General features: G+C 33.5%; 1 protein-coding gene across 1 annotated transcript in view; it reads left to right on the forward strand.

The window, feature by feature from the left end:
- znhit6 (zinc finger HIT-type containing 6) overlaps positions 1-21,163 on the forward strand; it is a 47,854-nt gene that overhangs the window by 3,009 nt on the left and 23,682 nt on the right. The window contains exon 5 of the mRNA XM_056449899.1: positions 1,665-1,768. Coding sequence (XP_056305874.1) covers positions 1,665-1,768 — 104 coding nt within the window. The remainder of the gene's footprint in view (positions 1-1,664; positions 1,769-21,163) is intronic.

The raw sequence follows: 21,163 nt of genomic DNA on the forward strand, positions 1-21,163 counted from the left end.
TATGTTTTCCCAGCAGTGATGTAGATATTACAGTTTTAAATTTAAAACAATTTAATAGTTACAAAACTAAAATAAAGCTGAATGATGTCTTTAATAACTGGAAAGGTATATTTGATTATCAGTTTACAGTATACTGCTGGCCTGTTTCTCTAGGCTTTATTGGTGAGGATGGACAGATATGTTGGACCTTTATTGCCTTTTTAGCATAAGAGGAGGACAGAAACTAGCCAGACAGTAAAGTGTGAATAGTGGAGTGAGCAAAATAAAAACATCAGGATTTTTTAGTGTGTACTTTTTTTTGCTTTTATTCTTCCCATAATAAAATATATAATAGTAGAGTAACCCATTTCCTCTTGTCATTGATATTTAACTTTAATAGATAGAACTGTCTGAGATATGAGCAAAAGCAAGTGATGCATCAAAGTTTGATTTAAAGAATATTGAACGGTTATAAAGATCTTTATAATCATTAAAATAAGTGAAGTTTAGTTATAAACTAATGTCGAGAGGGTCACATGCTTATGATTGCTAGTGGCTGGATCCGCATTATCCAATTCTTAATGCACCAATCAGACGACTCCTAAGCTACTACAAATACCCTGGGTTACGTACCACCGCTATCTTCGATTTGAAGAATCCCCTCTTCCACCCCTACTCCTCCTTCTTCCTAGATGGGTGACACGGTGGCCCAGTGTTTAGGACTGTTGCCTCACAGCAAGAATGTCTCTGGTTCCAGGCTTTAGACTGTGTAGAGTTTGCATTTCTCCCCGTGCTCACGTGGGTTTCCCCCGGGTTCGCCGGTTTCCTCCCACCGTCCAAAAACATGCAACATAAGTTAATTGACTAATCCAAACTGGCACTATAGACATGCTCCTAGGTTACATGGTTATCTCTCAAGAGCAATCACTGGCTGTTCATTGGTTATTAAAGCGGGAGAGTTCTCGAGATCTACCTGAGCTCAAACTCCCCTTTCGCCTTGCAACGGGAGGGAGCCCCGGGCTCGAGGATCTTATGAGCTCCGAGCTCTCTCCCGGGACAGCATGCCAAACACGCTTTATAATCAATCATCAGCTCAGTGTGAACTCTTGAAATTATAAAAAATAATAAGTTTGAAAATCTTGAAAGATATTAATGATATGAAGAAGTTCCAGAAGCTTCCTACTTCTCTGTGTATCCGTCTGATTTTACAGAGCCTTTCTTTTGTCCGCCCTCTGTCGTTTTAAAGCCTTCAGATGTTTGTGTGATGGTTTTGTCTGTAGTTCAATGCTGCATGTAGCCTGTCTTCAGGGCTGTTCAATTTGAGGACATTTATTTTACCACTGATTTTTGTGATTTAGCATTTTCTTCGTAGCGGCTTTAACCTGGATCGTGGTGTGTTGGTTACATTTGTCATTTTGATTTCATTTATGTTAAATGCACGCTCGAGTACTCGATTGTTTCTGACAGCGCCGACTAGTGGTTAAAGTAGTCGACTAGTCTAGGCAAGACTTAATATAAATATGAGCTGTAACTTGACATTATACTGACAGCACATTTACAAGAGTTACAGTAGCACGAGTTCTTATAAATAACCAGATCAAAGCTTATATACACTGATTTATACGTTTATCTGTGTGTGTGTGTGTGTGCGTGTGTGTGTGTGTGTGTGTGTGTGTGTGTCTCAGGGTCAGTGGATGATCAGGAAGGCCAAAGCAGTGAAAGTGACGCTAAAGCTTCTGCCCAAAGTCTTCAGCAAACACAGAGAAAACACCACCATCTTCATAAACAGGTCAGCGCGTGTGTGTGTGTGTGTGTGTGTGTGTGTGTCTGCTGGGTTCAAAACACACTGAAGGATGATTGTTAATGTGTGTGTGAAAAGATGCAGAGTGTTGTGTGTGTAAATGTCAGGAGTGTGCTGTGTTGATGTCTGCATTAGTCCACACGGTGGCGCTGTTGGTAAATACAGTGTTTTTTCTTCCCCTGATCACTCTGTGGAGTTGTGTGTGTGTGTGTAAGTGTCTACATTTAGTGTGTGAATTTGGGTGTGTTGGCATTAAGTGTGTGTGTGTGTGTGTGTGTGTGTGTGTGTGTGTGTGCGCGCGCGCTGATATTTTGTGTCTACATTGTGTGTGTGCCTATTTGTGTGTGTTTATTAAGTATCTACATGAGTGTGTGTGTGTGTTAAGTGTATAGATTTAGTGTGTGTGTCAAAGTGTCTACATTTAGTGTGTGAATTTGGGTGTGTGTTGGCATTAAGTGTCTACGTGTGTTTGTGTGTGTGTGTGCGCATGCTGATATTTTGTGTCTACATTGTGTGTGTGCCTTTTTGTGTCTGTATTAAGTGTCTGTGTGTGTGTTAAGTGTATAGATTGAGTGTGTGTGTCATTAAGTGTCTACTTTGAGTGTGTGTGTTAAGTGTCGACATAGTGTGTGTATTTGGGTGTGTGTTGGTATTGTCAACATTGTGTGTGTGTGTGTGTGTGTGTGTGTCTGTGTGTTTGAGGAATGTTTAGGTGTGAGGATGGGTTTAATTAGTGTGTAACTGAACACTGTTGAAGAGTGTTGTTATATTTAGCAGTATATGTGCTCTGAGTGGTGAATGGTGATTTATTGGGTTGGAATTGGAGTAAAATCACAAATTCCCTGGTAAAGATCATGATCTGATATTCATCGCTCACCTCTGATTCTAAATAAGGTTGATAAAGTGCATTAAGAAGATCAATAGTTCATTTGTAATTAACTCTACGTGATGTTTAGGCTATTATTGGAGTATAATCATCTTCCCCGAGCGCTGTGATTGGTCCAGTCAGACAGGATCTTCTTTATTGACTACAGTTATGTTCAGTGAGCAGCAGAGGAGTTCATTAGGCTGAACGCATGCGTCCCTCCCTCCCTCCTGCTGAAGATCTGACATTACACTCATTCACGAGCCGCTGTGACCTACAGAAGCAGGACAAATGTGGGAGAGGAACCCGTTTCAGAACGTCCCCAGAACAGAATATCAGAAGCAGATGCTGAGCAGATGCAGATGTGCAGCGGCGCGCTCAGCCAGAGAGACTCGGATCGCCCGTGTCAGCCTGAAACTGAGGAAAAAACTCTGTGTGTGTTTCAGAAAAACCAATGTTCAGATTACACACACACACACACACACACATACATGTCTATGATACCAAGAGGGGACTGTCGCTCTATACAGGCCAAGAGGGGACCAGGGTTTCTGCTCATTTTAATAAAATAAAAATCACATACAAAATTTTCTTTTAAGGTCTTTTTTCATAATATAACTGAAAATAAGTATTTGAATTTTTTTTAAAAACACATGCCAAGTGGGGACCTGAAGCTCTGGGCGACATCTACCTATCCAGCAGGGGACCTTCATAGACTGCAGAGACACTGAGTGTGAAACACACAGACTGCTGGAACACAGACTCTAAACTCACAATCTGACTTTATTTACATGCTAAACTCTAACATTTTAAACATTTATATATTATTAAATATTCTAATAGTGACATTAAAACCTAAATAATTTAGTTTAATCTGCATAAATTGTTTGTTATATATGTGCATATATATCAGTATATATATATATATATATATATATATATATATATATATATATATATATATATATATATATATATATATATATATATATACTGCTCAATTTAAATGAGTACACACATTTAATCAACATCTTAGTGGATATTGACAATATGCACTCCTGTATTTTTACTAAAACACACACCAAGTGGGGACCTGAAGCTCTGAGCGGCGTTTACCTATCCAACAGGGGACCTTAGCTGGAACACTGAATTTTTAATCATAATCTAACTTTATTTAATGTTAAACTTTAGGACAAACTTTGGCCGCACTAATATATTTTTTGTTTAAAAACACATATTTGTTTCGGCCTTCTTTCCACACTGAGATGGCATTTTTAGGAAATGAAAAATGGATATTTATCATTTATTTATGAAAAATATGACAACGGCATTTTCGTGTTGCAGTGTGGACTGTGGAAACTGCTTTCATAATAAAGCTGCCAATGAACATCATCAAAAACATCTGCTTTAGATTAATGTCAGTTTGGTCATCATCCAGTCTGTCTGGAAATACATGAAGAAACAGAACAAACTGACACAAACTCAATCCAGAAGAACTTTGGCCACATCTCTAGGATGTTTCAGAACACCTAAATATATACACTGGCCAACTTAAATGAGCACACACACATTTGATCTATTTCTCAGTGAATGTTACAGCATTTTTACTAAAACACACACCAAGTGGGGACCTGAAGCACTGAGCGGCGTTTACCTATCCAACAGGGGACCTTTTGAGACTTTTAACTTTAATTAACTTTATTTACATGATAACTTTTGAAGATTTAAACCTTTACTTATTATTAAATATTCTGATAGAAACATTAAATGCTAAATAAATAATAGTTTTTTTTTTGATCGGGTTTCAGAGGTTTTGTTGTGAAGTGAGGAACTAAATTACCCAGTTGTGTGTAGTGTCAGAATAATTGCATTTTTTAACATTTATTCAAGGAATAGGAATGAAATCTGATTTATTTACAATTTATCCATCACTGTAAAATGCTGGGTTCCACACAACAGAGTTGTGTTGGGAAAACATAAAGGAATTAAGTCAACTTATTAGTTCCCCCCCCCCCCCCCCCCTCCCCTGTTTTTTTGTAGCACGTCAGCTTGAAATAGCAATTTACATTTCCAAACATTATTTTTGTCTTTAATTGTAATTATACAGTGAGATTACTGTCTGCACAAGCAGTCTGACAACAGCCAGTGCTCCACACAGAGATCTGATCTGATCATCATCCAGTCTGTCTGGAAATACATGAAGAAACAGAACAAACTGACACAAACTCAATCCAGAAGGACTTTGGCCACATCTCTAGGATGTTTCAGAACACCTAAATATATACACTGCCCAATTTAAATGAGCACACACACATTTGATCTATTTCTCAGTGAATGTTACTGCATTTTTACTAAAACACACACCAAGTGGGGACCTGAAGCTCTGAGCGGCGTTTACCTATCCAACAGGGGACCTTAGCTGGAACACTGAATTTTTAATCATAATCTAACTTTATTTAATGTTAAACTTTAGGACAAACTTTGGCCGCACTAATATATTTTTTGTTTAAAAACACATATTTGTTTCGGCCTTCTTTCCACACTGAGATGGCATTTTTAGGAAATGAAAAATGGATATTTATCATTTATTTATGAAAAATATGACAACGGCATTTTCGTGTTGCAGTGTGGACTGTGGAAACTGCTTTCATAATAAAGCTGCCAATGAACATCATCAAAAACATCTGCTTTAGATTAATGTCAGTTTGGTCATCATCCAGTCTGTCTGGAAATACATGAAGAAACAGAACAAACTGACACAAACTCAATCCAGAAGAACTTTGGCCACATCTCTAGGATGTTTCAGAACACCTAAATATATACACTGGCCAATTTAAATGAGCACACACACATTTGATCTATTTCTCAGTGAATGTTACTGCATTTTTACTAAAACACACACCAAGTGGGGACCTGAAGCACTGAGCGGCGTTTACCTATCCAACAGGGGACCTTTTGAGACTTTTAACTTTAATTAACTTTATTTACATGATAACTTTTGAAGATTTAAACCTTTACTTATTATTAAATATTCTGATAGAAACATTTAATGCTAAATAAGTTTTACCTGCAAATATTTTAGGCTTGCCATTGAAAGTAATACATGTAATACATATAAAGCATACAAATAAAACATACTAAAAATTATATACATTTTTTATAATTTGCCCAATTTCGGAATGTTTATAAAAAAATCTCTCAAGTATTTTTTACAGTGTACGTTTTAAGGCAATTACTGTGTTTTTTTAATTTTTATAATTAATATATATTCAGTCTTTTTACAGTTTTTACAGTTACTTTTTATGTTTTAAGGCAATGACTGTTTTCTTTTTCAATAATTATCAACACTGTTCTTACAGAGATATTGAAAAAGGGAACTATTATTAAATATAAAGTCATCCAAACATGTGCCGCTCAATACTAAAGGCTGATTTATACTTTCTCCTGGCGCAGCATCGTGAACCTCTGCTGACAGCGTGCGCAACATACAGACGAGCCTTTTATACATGACGCGTCCGCTGTTGAGATATTCTTTACAATGTCAGGTGGCAGTCAAAAGAAAACCCCCGGAAAATCAGACAGATAAATAGAGAAGTCATTAATGATCATATTTATTTATCATTAATGTCGTTCAAGATTTTTTAAAATTATTGTTATTTTAAACAATGTTTATAATCATTCAAGATTTTTTAAAATTATTGTTATTTTAAACAATGTTTATAATCATTCAAGATTTTTTAAAATTATTGTTATTTTAAACAATGTTTATAATCATTCAAGATTTTTTAAAATTATTGTTATTTTAAACAATGTTTATAATCATTCAAGATTTTTTTTTATCAAACTTTGTTGCATCACTTGCTTTTGTGTTTATATCTCTGACAGTTCTACCTAAAGTTTATTAACATATTAATGACAACAGAACATGGGTTGCTATATAAACATATATGTTTATCATGGCAAGAATACAAGCAAGAAATATATGAAAAATACACAAATTCAAACAAAAAGTTACCTTAGGGCTATTACTTATTATTTTGCTTGTATTTAAACTGTTTATATTTATTTGGCCATAAATGCATAACACATTACTCTGTATAATATAAACATTTTCACATTTCGTAAATTAACTGTTTCAGTTAAATGTGCAATTTTCACAATATTGACTCAAACTCTTCGTACAAATATGTAGTTTAACCCTGAAAATGTAGATAACACATAAACATCAAAAAACTTCAAAACTTGTTTTTAGTCAGCGTCTAAACAAAAGTAAATTACATCTGAAGGTTTTTCACGTGGCCAATAACAGTAGCTGTTAAATCTATCTACATACGAATCATTGCACAAAAATAAAAATCGTTCAAGTCATACTTCAATTAAATAAGCAAATATATATTTAAAAGTTTGTATTTTATTTGACAAAGTATATAGTACTCTGCAGTGTGTGTGTGTGTGTGTGTGTGTGTTATATTTACTATGAGTGTTACATAATACATACTATTTTACAAACATTTCTGCCTGATGATTCAAAATAGGAGACAAAGCTTTGTTTTACCTTGCTAAATTATAAAGCAAACACAAGCATGCTGACTCTATTTTTGACAACAGTCTGACAACAGCCAGTGCTCCACACAGAGATCTGATCTGATCATCATCCAGTCTGTCTGGAAATACATGAAGAAACAGAACAAACTGACACAAACTCAATCCAGAAGAACTTTGGCCACATCTCTAGGATGTTTCAAAACACCTAAATATATGCTCTGCCCAATTTAAATGAGCACACACACATTTGATCTATTTCTCAGTGAATGTTACTGCATTTTTACTAAAACACACACCAAGTGGGGACCTGAAGCTCTGAGCGGCGTTTACCTATCCAACAGGGGACCTTAGCTGGAACACTGAATTTTTAATCATAATCTAACTTTATTTAATGTTAAACTTTAGGACAAACTTTGGCCGCACTAATATATTTTTTGTTTAAAAACACATATTTGTTTCGGCCTTCTTTCCACACTGAGATGGCATTTTTAGGAAATGAAAAATGGATATTTATCATTTATTTATGAAAAATATGACAACGGCATTTTTTAATTATTTACTGCCAGTTTAACTTTTTATAAGATTAGTCAAATTAAAACTAACCAGTTACCAATGTTTTGAACCCCCATTCGTTCCTACCGAAATTTGCATGACTGTACCAACATTAATGGGGCTATTTGAGTCTTATCCAATCATGATCCAGATACAGTAGCTGGGTCGGTTTGTGTGAATATATATTCTGGGTACTTAATAGAACCTCCATTTACTTTTTTGCTAAGTAACAAACAACAACTTTGGAGGACAAAACTGCTTGTAGATTACTACATTGGAGATTTTTCAACCTACTAAATCGACCATACAAAGAAAAGTCTACGGAGGCCATATTTCATCCGACTTTTTCAATTAAGACAGAAAAGGTAAGTTGCACATTCTCAATTTATATTATAATAATATCTAAATGCTAACATGATAAAATGTTTGTTAAAAATGCAATGTAGTGCTTTGGTGATTTTTTTTATTTACTATATACTAATTTTTTATTATAATTTTTTTTGTAAGTCAGTAATGTAAGTAAAGCTTTATTTATATAGCACCTTTTAATAAAAGTAAATCGGAAAACAGGTAAAAGAAAATATATCAATATGGTCAAATGCACTGTACCCTAAATATGTTTTAACATATTTCATAGGAATATGAGACCTAGAAGAGTCTGTGCGGAAAAGGAAGCTTTGGAATTCATTGCTTCTGGAACAGATAAAGACATCTTTCAGAAAAAAGTTATAAGTCAAGAGAAAGGTAAGTTATCATTCAAGATTCTGCCTTCAGCACTGTAAGACTGTAAATCCCATCTAACAACGAATTTGATTAACTTATATAAAAAGACATTAGTGTGTGGATGTGGAATGTGTGAAATCTTTGAAACATTAAAGTATGATTGGGATTGATTTTCTTTCAAATTATTTCTATACAATTAGTGTTTTTCCTGTTTAGACTGCACCAGCCAGAATGCTCCTGTATTATGATGTCACATACATTGTAAATCTAGACATACACAATGTAGACTATTTTTTACTGAATATGGCAACACAGATAAGCATTTACTTAATCACATTTGTAAATACAGTATGAACCTTTTATATAAACTATTTTACTTTTTCACAACAATATGACTTACACAAAACCATATCATTGTGACCTTACAGAAAACCAGTCATAAGTGTCAATTGTATACATTTTTCTGAAAAATAAGAATAAATTAGCTTTGCATTGATGTATGGTTTGTTGAAACAGGACATTATTTGTCAGAAAAACAACTACTTCAGAAATCTGAGGGAGCAAAAAAATCTAAATATTGAGAAAAAGTTTATTCTATTTTAAAAGTGGTTTAAAACTTAGCTCTAAAACTTGGTTTAACTCTTAGCAATGCATATTACTAGTCATGAATTCTGTTTTGATGTATTTATGGTAAGAAATTGTCAATGGAAAATGACTTAATGTTTTATTGATTTTTGGGAATAAAGTCAAATCTATTATTTTAACCCATGCCATGCAATTTTGGTTTTTGCCAAAAATACACCCATGCAACATAAGGTTGGTTTGTGGTCCAGGGTCACATATAAGCTACAGTTATGGGTTTCATAAGCAGTACCACCTGTAAGGATGTTGTTTGCATTTGTTCAGACAAAAAAACATTTCCCTAAAAACTTCCTAAAATGTTGCAAATGCAAAAACACATTTATTTGTGAATTGGAGGACTCTAATAACAACATCTAAAAGGTGAACACATTTTGTTTGCTGTTTTATATATATATATATATATATATATATATATTTGTGTCACACAGGGTTATAATCACTAATACTCTATTTATTAGGTTATGGAATAATTGCCTGCAAAGACATTGAGCCAGGAGAATTCCTGCTTGAGTATGCTGGAAGACACATAACTGGATAATACTTATATCACTTTAAAATTTTACAAATTTCTTTATTTTACCTTTAATACCACATTTTTTCCTTTACCAAACTTCATATGTTTATTGTGATTTTAAATTTACAGAAAGTGAAGGCAACTTATTTGAAAAGTATTACAGAAAAAAATATTAATAGTATTATTTAATGTTATTGATTTTATTGTTGTCAACCTGTAGCCTGGAGCCACTTATCACTGAGGGTGGAATTGCACTACTGCAAGGGGGGTGGGGATGGGTGGGGTTGGGGGGCTGGTCTGGGGTGCTCTATTAGTGAGCTTATGCTATTTTGCAGGTAAACTCAGCTTGACAGTTTATCACTTTGAAAAGCATTTCCATTGTCAGGAGTTCAGCAAAAGCACATAACATGCCCTCAGTTCAAGCCTGTGTGTGGATTTTAAATAAACTTTTCCTTGATTTCATTTAAAAATCTGTAGCTATGTTTCTTGTGTCTGTGTCTGTGTGTGTGCAACTTGCAATCCAACAAGTCAAAATGTGCAATAAGTGCTTTTAACAACTAAACGTTTTTCGGCAGCTGTAACTAATAATGAAATAAAACATTTTTTAAATAATAATACAAAATAATATTAAAATAAAATGAATAAGAAAGTTTTAAACAGCAGAAAGTCATAAACAGCAACAGGTCTGTGCATGTAGCAGTGATCTCTGAAACAACAGTGTTGGCAATAAAGTTAATTTAAATAATTTTGAAGAAAAATTCAATTAAATGCAGCGCTGCACGAACTGTTCGCTTGAGTCTGGAAAAAAATCGTGCGCTCTGCCAGCCGAAAGCATGTCGCGTGCACCCAAAGTGAACCCTGGCAAACACCGCGATAATGTCACAGATATTTGTTGACTTGGAAATGTGCAGCTGGCTCACATTAATTATATGACCTAAAGATGTTCAATTTTATGCTGTTTTATTTCCCTGATTGACAACTTACACTTGTTAACCAGTCCTTACCTGTTAGTGACATGTACCTTTGGAATTAAATCTAACCAATATAATGCACAATATTGACATCATGGGTCAATGATTCATTCAGTCATGACCACTAGTAGCATTTAACTTCATATTAATTAAATTAAATATAATAAATACAATTAAATGAAGTACAACAATGAAACATGTTACCTAAACTGAGATGTGATATGTTTTTTAGGTTTAGGTCCACGGTTTGTGCACAATGCTCTTATGTTGTAAAATCAAAGCCACATTTTGCAACAGCAACAAAACACTGTGGAACGTCTGATCAACACTAGAAAAATCTCTTGAAATCAGTAGTGACCCTAATAAAGCAGACATATTCACTCACAGATTCACTTTTCCACTAACAGCCACAGTTCAGCTTCTGGAATTGGTTCGCATGAACATTTTTAAACCATCAAAGTGGATTTTTAATATAATTATCTTTTTAGTTTCATCTGTGTTGTCTTCTATGTCAAATATTGAAATGTTAGCAGTGTCTTCATGAGTGTGAAATTTGGTTTATGATATTGTGATATTGTGCTGAGGTATGTGTGTGTTACTGACGCGTCTGAGAGTGTGTCTTCTCTGTATAGAGATGTAAATGAGCAGCGGGGGTCAAGACAGTGGAGGAGGGGGTCAGCAGCAACACAACCTCTGCAGGCCTCTCTTCACTTTAATCTGCTAGAAATCTCTTGAATTTAACCGTCTTTGTTGAACAAAATGGCAGTGATGCTCAAAAAATTACAGCATTAATCAAAAGCTGATGAAGATATATCATAAACTATTTTCCTTTGGTTTCTTTATTTTCATGTTCTCTGTTCTATAGTTGATGATAATCTGAGATCTCAGGCCCTGTCCACAGCAATAATTGTTTTGGGTTTTTTTGCATTTATACAAGCATTGTTTCAAGGGCTGCGAGCAGATGGAAATGGGGAAACTGGTTAAAATGGTGTGATGTGTATGCTACACCTTATAGAGTAAAACAAGCAGACAGAGTAGCAAGATACACGAAATCACAAAATAGTTGTGCTTCAGCACAAAAATGGCAACAAAGATTACTAAAGTCAGACGATTTTACTATCATGTGACTTTTGATGATCTGTGAATCCTCATGTTCTTTATGCTGCTGTTTATCATTTATTTACAACTATACCCCTGCAAAACCTGTCACAGACACATATCCATTTTAATTTCATTTAATTCAAATTACATTTTCAGCTAAAGACTGGTTAACAAACAGAAATAAAATAATAATGTTTATTTTGTTTTATTTTCCTGATTGAAAACTTACACTTGTTAACCAGTCCTTACCTGTTAGTGACATGATTAGAAATGTACATTTGGAATTAAACGTATTTAAAATGGATAAATAAGGATTAATGTCATTTCGAGCTATGGTTTACACAACACTGGTGCTGTCCTGAAACGAACTTTTTGAACAATGGCTTACAGAGTAAAAACCTGTAACTCTGGAAGAAATGGACTTTATGAAGTGTCTTGACTGAAGTGAGTTTGTCATGGGCCATGAATGAAAAGTTAGTGACTGAAATGGCAGAGGTGGCCTGATGGTGGAGAATTTGTATCCGCCATCAGCTGTTTGCACTCATAGTGTGAGAAATGAACTGCAGTTGAACTTGTCGCAAAATTATAAACAAAATACCAAAAATCACATATGGTACAATGATGAACACTAACTTGTTGTTGTGTAAAATGCAGGAGGAAACTAGCGTCTAATGCTGATGTAATGATGATAATCCAGCAATGTGCTATAACATGTCAAATGGGATCATGAAAGGAGCATTCAAAAATCAACTCATGTAAACTCCTGAATCATATCAATGCCTTATTCTGATTAAGAAACATAATTAGATTACTGATGTCTATGTAAACAAAATCATTGACAGATTACAGAGCTGTGTTTGTGCTGCAGGCACTGCTAAGTTTATTTACACTACTATAACAACATGGTAAAGCTGTGTTAACTCTGTGCTTGGTTGTGTCTTTGCCATCATCTTCTGTTTCTGTCTGTACTCTGCATGTTAATGACTCTTCTGTGAGTTTACTGTATCCAGCATATAGGTATGGTATACACCTTTATAGGTATTACACCATTTTAACTCGTTCTCCCATTTCTTGAAATAATACTAGTATGAATGCAAAACTTTATAAATCTGCAAAAAATCAAAAAATAAATATAACAATCGTTGCTGTGTAGACAGGGCTTGAGATATCCTGAACTATAGAACAGAGCACATACAAACAAAGAAACAAAAATAAAAGTGTTTATGACATATCTTCATCACTTTTTTCTTTAAATGTTAAAAAGTGTTTTTGTTTCCTATTTTTGAATTGTCATGATTGTCATTTTGAGAAACACAGACAGTTGGAGGTTAGAGACAGAGTTAGAGGTTTGTGTTGCTGCTGACCACACCACTGTAACCCCCACTGCTCATCTACATCTCTATACAGAGCAGACACACTCTCAGACGCTTCAGTATACAACACACACTACAGAGAACAGTTCCATATGCAGAAAGTACAGAAAGACTTTGTCAGTGGTAGTAATTAATAGTGATCAGATTATTTTATTTTATTTATTTATTTTTTTTATTGAGTGAAAAGAACATAAATGACTGATATGACAGACATAGTGAAAGACTTTCCACTTTTAAATTTTTGTGACAGAACAATAAAACATTTATATATAAAAAAAATATGATAAATAACATGACAATAATAACAGCAACAATATTAAATAAAAAGGAGTAAATAAAATAATAATAGTAAAAAAAATAAAATAAATAATAATAAATAAATAAAAGCATGATAAAAGTAGGGGGGGAAGAAAAGGGGGGGTGGAGGAGGTGATGTCAATGAATTGGAAAAATACAATCAGTGGACAAACTTATGAGCGACTGAAAGTAAGTTATGAGGGGTTGCCATTTATCGTAAAAAGATGTGTAATCGGCAGAGCGAGAGCATCTGATCTTTTCTACCTTCAGAAAGTACATGGTGTCTACAAGCCACTGTGAAACACTTGGTGGTTTAGACGACTTCCACAGAAATAAGATCCGTCGTCTAGCTAATAATGAGGTAAAGGCAAGTACCTCTAACTGTTTAAATGTAAATCGGGTCCAATCGTGATCAGATTATTTAAAGTAACGTTTAAATATTTGATATAAAAGACAACACAGATAAAACTAAAAAGGTAATTATATAAATAAATCCACTTTGATGGTTTAAAAATGTTCATGCATGAACATTTTTTCAATTTCCATCTGCTCGCAGCTCAGATTATCATCAACTATAGAAGTGCCTGCAGCACAAACACAGCTCTGTAATCTGTCAATGATTTTGTTTACATAGACATCAGTAATCTAATTATGTTTCTTAATCAGAATAAGGCATTGATATGATTCAGGAGTTTACATCAGTTGATTTTTGAATGCTCCTTTCATGATCCCATTTGACATGTTATAGCACATTGCTGGATTATCATCATTACATCAGCATTAGACGCTAGTTTCCTCCTGCATTTTACACAACAATAAGTTAGTGTTCATCATTGTACCATATGTGATTTTTGGTATTTTGTTTATAATTTTGCGACAAGTTCAACTGCAGTTCATTTCTCACACTATGAGTGCAAACAGCTGATGGCGGATACAAATTCTCCACCATCAGGCCACCTCTGCCATTTCAGTCACTAACTTTTCAATCATGGCCCATGACAAACTCACTTCAGTCAAGACACTTCATAAAGTCCATTTCTTCCAGAGTTACAGGTTTTTACTCTGTAAGCCATTGTTCAAAAAGTTCGTTTCAGGACAGCACCAGTGTTGTGTAAACCATAGCTCGAAATGACATTAATCCTTATTTATCCATTTTAAATACGTTTAATTCCAAATGTACATTTCTAATCATGTCACTAACAGGTAAGGACTGGTTAACAAGTGTAAGTTTTCAATCAGGAAAATAAAACAAAATAAACATTATTATTTTATTTCTGTTTGTTAACCAGTCTTTAGCTGAAAATGTAATTTGAATTAAATGAAATTAAAATGGATATGTGTCTGTGACAGGTTTTGCAGGGGTATAGTTGTAAATAAATGATAAACAGCAGCATAAAGAACATGAGGATTCACAGATCATTAAAAGTCACATGATAGTAAAATCGTCTGACTTTAGTAATCTTTGTTGCCATTTTTGTGCTGAAGCACAACTATTTTGTGATTTCGTGTATCTTGCTACTCTGTCTGCTTGTTTTACTCTATAAGGTGTAGCATACACATCACACCATTTTAACCAGTTTCCCCATTTCCATCTGCTCGCAGCCCTTGAAACAATGCTTGTATAAATGCAAAAAAACCCAAAACAATTATTGCTGTGGACAGGGCCTGAGATCTCAGATTATCATCAACTATAGAACAGAGAACATGAAAATAAAGAAACCAAAGGAAAATAGTTTATGATATATCTTCATCAGCTTTTGATTAATGCTGTAATTTTTTGAGCATCACTGCCATTTTGTTCAACAAAGACGGTTAAATTCAAGAGATTTCTAGCAGATTAAAGTGAAGAGAGGCCTGCAGAGGTTGTGTTGCTGCTGACCCCCTCCTCCACTGTCTTGACCCCCGCTGCTCATTTACATCTCTATACAGAGAAGACACACTCTCAGACGCGTCAGTAACACACACATACCTCAGCACAATATCACAATATCATAAACCAAATTTCACACTCATGAAGACACTGCTAACATTTCAATATTTGACATACAAGACAACACAGATGAAATTAAAAAGATAATTATATTAAAAATCCACTTTGATGGTTTAAAAATGTTCATGCGAACCAATTCCAGAAGCTGAACTGTGGCTGTTAGTGGAAAAGTGAATCTGTGAGTGAATATGTCTGCTTTATTAGGGTCACTACTGATTTCAAGAGATTTCTCTAGTGTTGATCAGACGTTCCACAGTGTTTTGTTGCTGTTGCAAAATGTGGCTTTGATTTTACAACATAAGAGCATTGTGCACAAACCGTGGACCTAAACCTAAAAAACATATCACATCTCAGTTTAGGTAACATGTTTCATTGTTGTACTTCATTTAATTGTATTTATTATATTTAATTTAATTAATATGAAGTTAAATGCTACTAGTGGTCATGACTGAATGAATCATTGACCCATGATGTCAATATTGTGCATTATATTGGTTAGATTTAATTCCAAAGGTACATGTCACTAACAGGTAAGGACTGGTTAACAAGTGTAAGTTGTCAATCAGGGAAATAAAACAGCATAAAATTGAACATCCTTAGGTCATATAATTAATGTGAGCCAGCTGCACATTTCCAAGTCAACAAATATCTGTGACATTATCGCGGTGTTTGCCAGGGTTCACTTTGGGTGCACGCGACATGCTTTCGGCTGGCAGAGCGCACGATTTTTTTCCAGACTCAAGCGAACAGTTCGTGCAGCGCTGCATTTAATTGAATTTTTCTTCAAAATTATTTAAATTAACTTTATTGCCAACACTGTTGTTTCAGAGATCACTGCTACATGCACAGACCTGTTGCTGTTTATGACTTTCTGCTGTTTAAAACTTTCTTATTCATTTTATTTTAATATTATTTTGTATTATTATTTAAAAAATGTTTTATTTCATTATTAGTTACAGCTGCCGAAAAACGTTTAGTTGTTAAAAGCACTTATTGCACATTTTGACTTGTTGGATTGCAAGTTGCACACACACAGACACAGACACAAGAAACATAGCTACAGATTTTTAAATGAAATCAAGGAAAAGTTTATTTAAAATCCACACACAGGCTTGAACTGAGGGCATGTTATGTGCTTTTGCTGAACTCCTGACAATGGAAATGCTTTTCAAAGTGATAAACTGTCAAGCTGAGTTTACCTGCAAAATAGCATAAGCTCACTAATAGAGCACCCCAGACCAGCCCCCCAACCCCACCCATCCCCACCCCCCTTGCAGTAGTGCAATTCCACCCTCAGTGATAAGTGGCTCCAGGCTACAGGTTGACAACAATAAAATCAATAACATTAAATAATACTATTAATATTTTTTTCTGTAATACTTTTCAAATAAGTTGCCTTCACTTTCTGTAAATTTAAAATCACAATAAACATATGAAGTTTGGTAAAGGAAAAAATGTGGTATTAAAGGTAAAATAAAGAAATTTGTAAAATTTTAAAGTGATATAAGTATTATCCAGTTATGTGTCTTCCAGCATACTCAAGCAGGAATTCTCCTGGCTCAATGTCTTTGCAGGCAATTATTCCATAACCTAATAAATAGAGTATTAGTGATTATAACCCTGTGTGACACAAATATATATATATATATATATATATATATATAAAACAGCAAACAAAATGTGTTCACCTTTTAGATGTTGTTATTAGAGTCCTCCAATTCACAAATAAATGTGTTTTTGCATTTGCAACATTTTAGGAAGTTTTTAGGGAAATGTTTTTTTGTCTGAACAAATGCAAACAACATCCTTACAGGTGGTACTGCTTATGAAACCCATAACTGTAGCTTATATGTGACCCTGGACCACAAACCAACCTTATGTTGCATGGGTGTATTTTTGGCAAAAACCAAAATTGCATGGCATGGGTTAAAATAATAGATTTGACTTTATTCCCAAAAATCAATAAAACATTAAGTCATTTTCCATTGACAATTTCTTACCATAAATACATCAAAACAGAATTCATGACTAGTAATATGCATTGCTAAGAGTTAAACCAAGTTTTAGAGCTAAGTTTTAAACCACTTTTAAAATAGAATAAACTTTTTCTCAATATTTAGATTTTTTTGCTCCCTCAGATTTCTGAAGTAGTTGTTTTTCTGACAAATAATGTCCTGTTTCAACAAACCATACATCAATGCAAAGCTAATTTATTCTTATTTTTCAGAAAAATGTATACAATTGACACTTATGACTGGTTTTCTGTAAGGTCACAATGATATGGTTTTGTGTAAGTCATATTGTTGTGAAAAAGTAAAATAGTTTATATAAAAGGTTCATACTGTATTTACAAATGTGATTAAGTAAATGCTTATCTGTGTTGCCATATTCAGTAAAAAATAGTCTACATTGTGTATGTCTAGATTTACAATGTATGTGACATCATAATACAGGAGCATTCTGGCTGGTGCAGTCTAAACAGGAAAAACACTAATTGTATAGAAATAATTTGAAAGAAAATCAATCCCAATCATACTTTAATGTTTCAAAGATTTCACACATTCCACATCCACACACTAATGTCTTTTTATATAAGTTAATCAAATTCGTTGTTAGATGGGATTTACAGTCTTACAGTGCTGAAGGCAGAATCTTGAATGATAACTTACCTTTCTCTTGACTTATAACTTTTTCTGAAAGATGTCTTTATCTGTTCCAGAAGCAATGAATTCCAAAGCTTCCTTTTCCGCACAGACTCTTCTAGGTCTCATATTCCTATGAAATATGTTAAAACATATTTAGGGTACAGTGCATTTGACCATATTGATATATTTTCTTTTACCTGTTTTCCGATTTACTTTTATTAAAAGGTGCTATATAAATAAAGCTTTACTTACATTACTGACTTACAAAAAAAATTATAATAAAAATTAGTATATAGTAAATAAAAAAAATCACCAAAGCACTACATTGCATTTTTAACAAACATTTTATCATGTTAGCATTTAGATATTATTATAATATAAATTGAGAATGTGCAACTTACCTTTTCTGTCTTAATTGAAAAAGTCGGATGAAATATGGCCTCCGTAGACTTTTCTTTGTATGGTCGATTTAGTAGGTTGAAAAATCTCCAATGTAGTAATCTACAAGCAGTTTTGTCCTCCAAAGTTGTTGTTTGTTACTTAGCAAAAAAGTAAATGGAGGTTCTATTAAGTACCCAGAATATATATTCACACAAACCGACCCAGCTACTGTATCTGGATCATGATTGGATAAGACTCAAATAGCCCCATTAATGTTGGTACAGTCATGCAAATTTCGGTAGGAACGAATGGGGGTTCAAAACATTGGTAACTGGTTAGTTTTAATTTGACTAATCTTATAAAAAGTTAAACTGGCAGTAAATAATTAAAAAATGCCGTTGTCATATTTTTCATAAATAAATGATAAATATCCATTTTTCATTTCCTAAAAATGCCATCTCAGTGTGGAAAGAAGGCCGAAACAAATATGTGTTTTTAAACAAAAAATATATTAGTGCGGCCAAAGTTTGTCCTAAAGTTTAACATTAAATAAAGTTAGATTATGATTAAAAATTCAGTGTTCCAGCTAAGGTCCCCTGTTGGATAGGTAAACGCCGCTCAGAGCTTCAGGTCCCCACTTGGTGTGTGTTTTAGTAAAAATGCAGTAACATTCACTGAGAAATAGATCAAATGTGTGTGTGCTCATTTAAATTGGGCAGAGCATATATTTAGGTGTTTTGAAACATCCTAGAGATGTGGCCAAAGTTCTTCTGGATTGAGTTTGTGTCAGTTTGTTCTGTTTCTTCATGTATTTCCAGACAGACTGGATGATGATCAGATCAGATCTCTGTGTGGAGCACTGGCTGTTGTCAGACTGTTGTCAAAAATAGAGTCAGCATGCTTGTGTTTGCTTTATAATTTAGCAAGGTAAAACAAAGCTTTGTCTCCTATTTTGAATCATCAGGCAGAAATGTTTGTAAAATAGTATGTATTATGTAACACTCATAGTAAATATAACACACACACACACACACACACACACTGCAGAGTACTATATACTTTGTCAAATAAAATACAAACTTTTAAATATATATTTGCTTATTTAATTGAAGTATGACTTGAACGATTTTTATTTTTGTGCAATGATTCGTATGTAGATAGATTTAACAGCTACTGTTATTGGCCACGTGAAAAACCTTCAGATGTAATTTACTTTTGTTTAGACGCTGACTAAAAACAAGTTTTGAAGTTTTTTGATGTTTATGTGTTATCTACATTTTCAGGGTTAAACTACATATTTGTACGAAGAGTTTGAGTCAATATTGTGAAAATTGCACATTTAACTGAAACAGTTAATTTACGAAATGTGAAAATGTTTATATTATACAGAGTAATGTGTTATGCATTTATGGCCAAATAAATATAAACAGTTTAAATACAAGCAAAATAATAAGTAATAGCCCTAAGGTAACTTTTTGTTTGAATTTGTGTATTTTTCATATATTTCTTGCTTGTATTCTTGCCATGATAAACATATATGTTTATATAGCAACCCATGTTCTGTTGTCATTAATATGTTAATAAACTTTAGGTAGAACTGTCAGAGATATAAACACAAAAGCAAGTGATGCAACAAAGTTTGATAAAAAAAAATCTTGAATGATTATAAACATTGTTTAAAATAACAATAATTTTAAAAAATCTTGAATGATTATAAACATTGTTTAAAATAACAATAATTTTAAAAAATCTTGAATGATTATAAACATTGTTTAAAATAACAATAATTTTAAAAAATCTTGAATGATTATAAACATTGTTTAAAATAACAATAATTTTAAAAAATCTTGAACGACATTAATGATAAATAAATATGATCATTAATGACTTCTCTATTTATCTGTCTGATTTTCCGGGGGTTTTCTTTTGACTGCCACCTGACATTGTAAAGAATATCTCAACAGCGGACGCGTCATGTATAAAAGGCTCGTCTGTATGTTGCGCACGCTGTCAGCAGAGGTTCACGATGCTGCGCCAGGAGAAAGTATAAATCAGCCTTTAGTATTGAGCGGCACATGTTTGGATGACTTTATATTTAATAATAGTTCCCTTTTTCAATATCTCTGTAAGAACAGTGTTGATAATTATTGAAAAAGAAAACAGTCATTGCCTTAAAACATAAAAAGTAACTGTAAAAACTGTAAAAAGACTGAATATATATTAATTATAAAAATTAAAAAAACACAGTAATTGCCTTAAAACGTACACTGTAAAAAATACTTGAGAGATTTTTTTATAAACATTCCGAAATTGGGCAAATTATAAAAAATGTATATAATTTTTAGTATGTTTTATTTGTATGCTTTATATGTATTACATGTATTACTTTCAATGGCAAGCCTAAAATATTTGCAGGTAAAACTTATTTAGCATTAAATGTTTCTATCAGAATATTTAATAATAAGTAAAGGTTTAAATCTTCAAAAGTTATCATGTAAATAAAGTTAATTAAAGTTAAAAGTCTCAAAAGGTCCCCTGTTGGATAGGTAAACGCCGCTCAGTGCTTCAGGTCCCCACTTGGTGTGTGTTTTAGTAAAAATGCAGTAACATTCACTGAGAAATAGATCAAATGTGTGTGTGCTCATTTAAATTGGCCAGTGTATATATTTAGGTGTTCTGAAACATCCTAGAGATGTGGCCAAAGTTCTTCTGGATTGAGTTTGTGTCAGTTTGTTCTGTTTCTTCATGTATTTCCAGACAGACTGGATGATGACCAAACTGACA

This window comes from Danio aesculapii, chromosome 23 (assembly GCF_903798145.1).
Source record: "Danio aesculapii chromosome 23, fDanAes4.1, whole genome shotgun sequence".
Classification (NCBI taxonomy): Eukaryota; Metazoa; Chordata; class Actinopteri; order Cypriniformes; family Danionidae; genus Danio; species Danio aesculapii.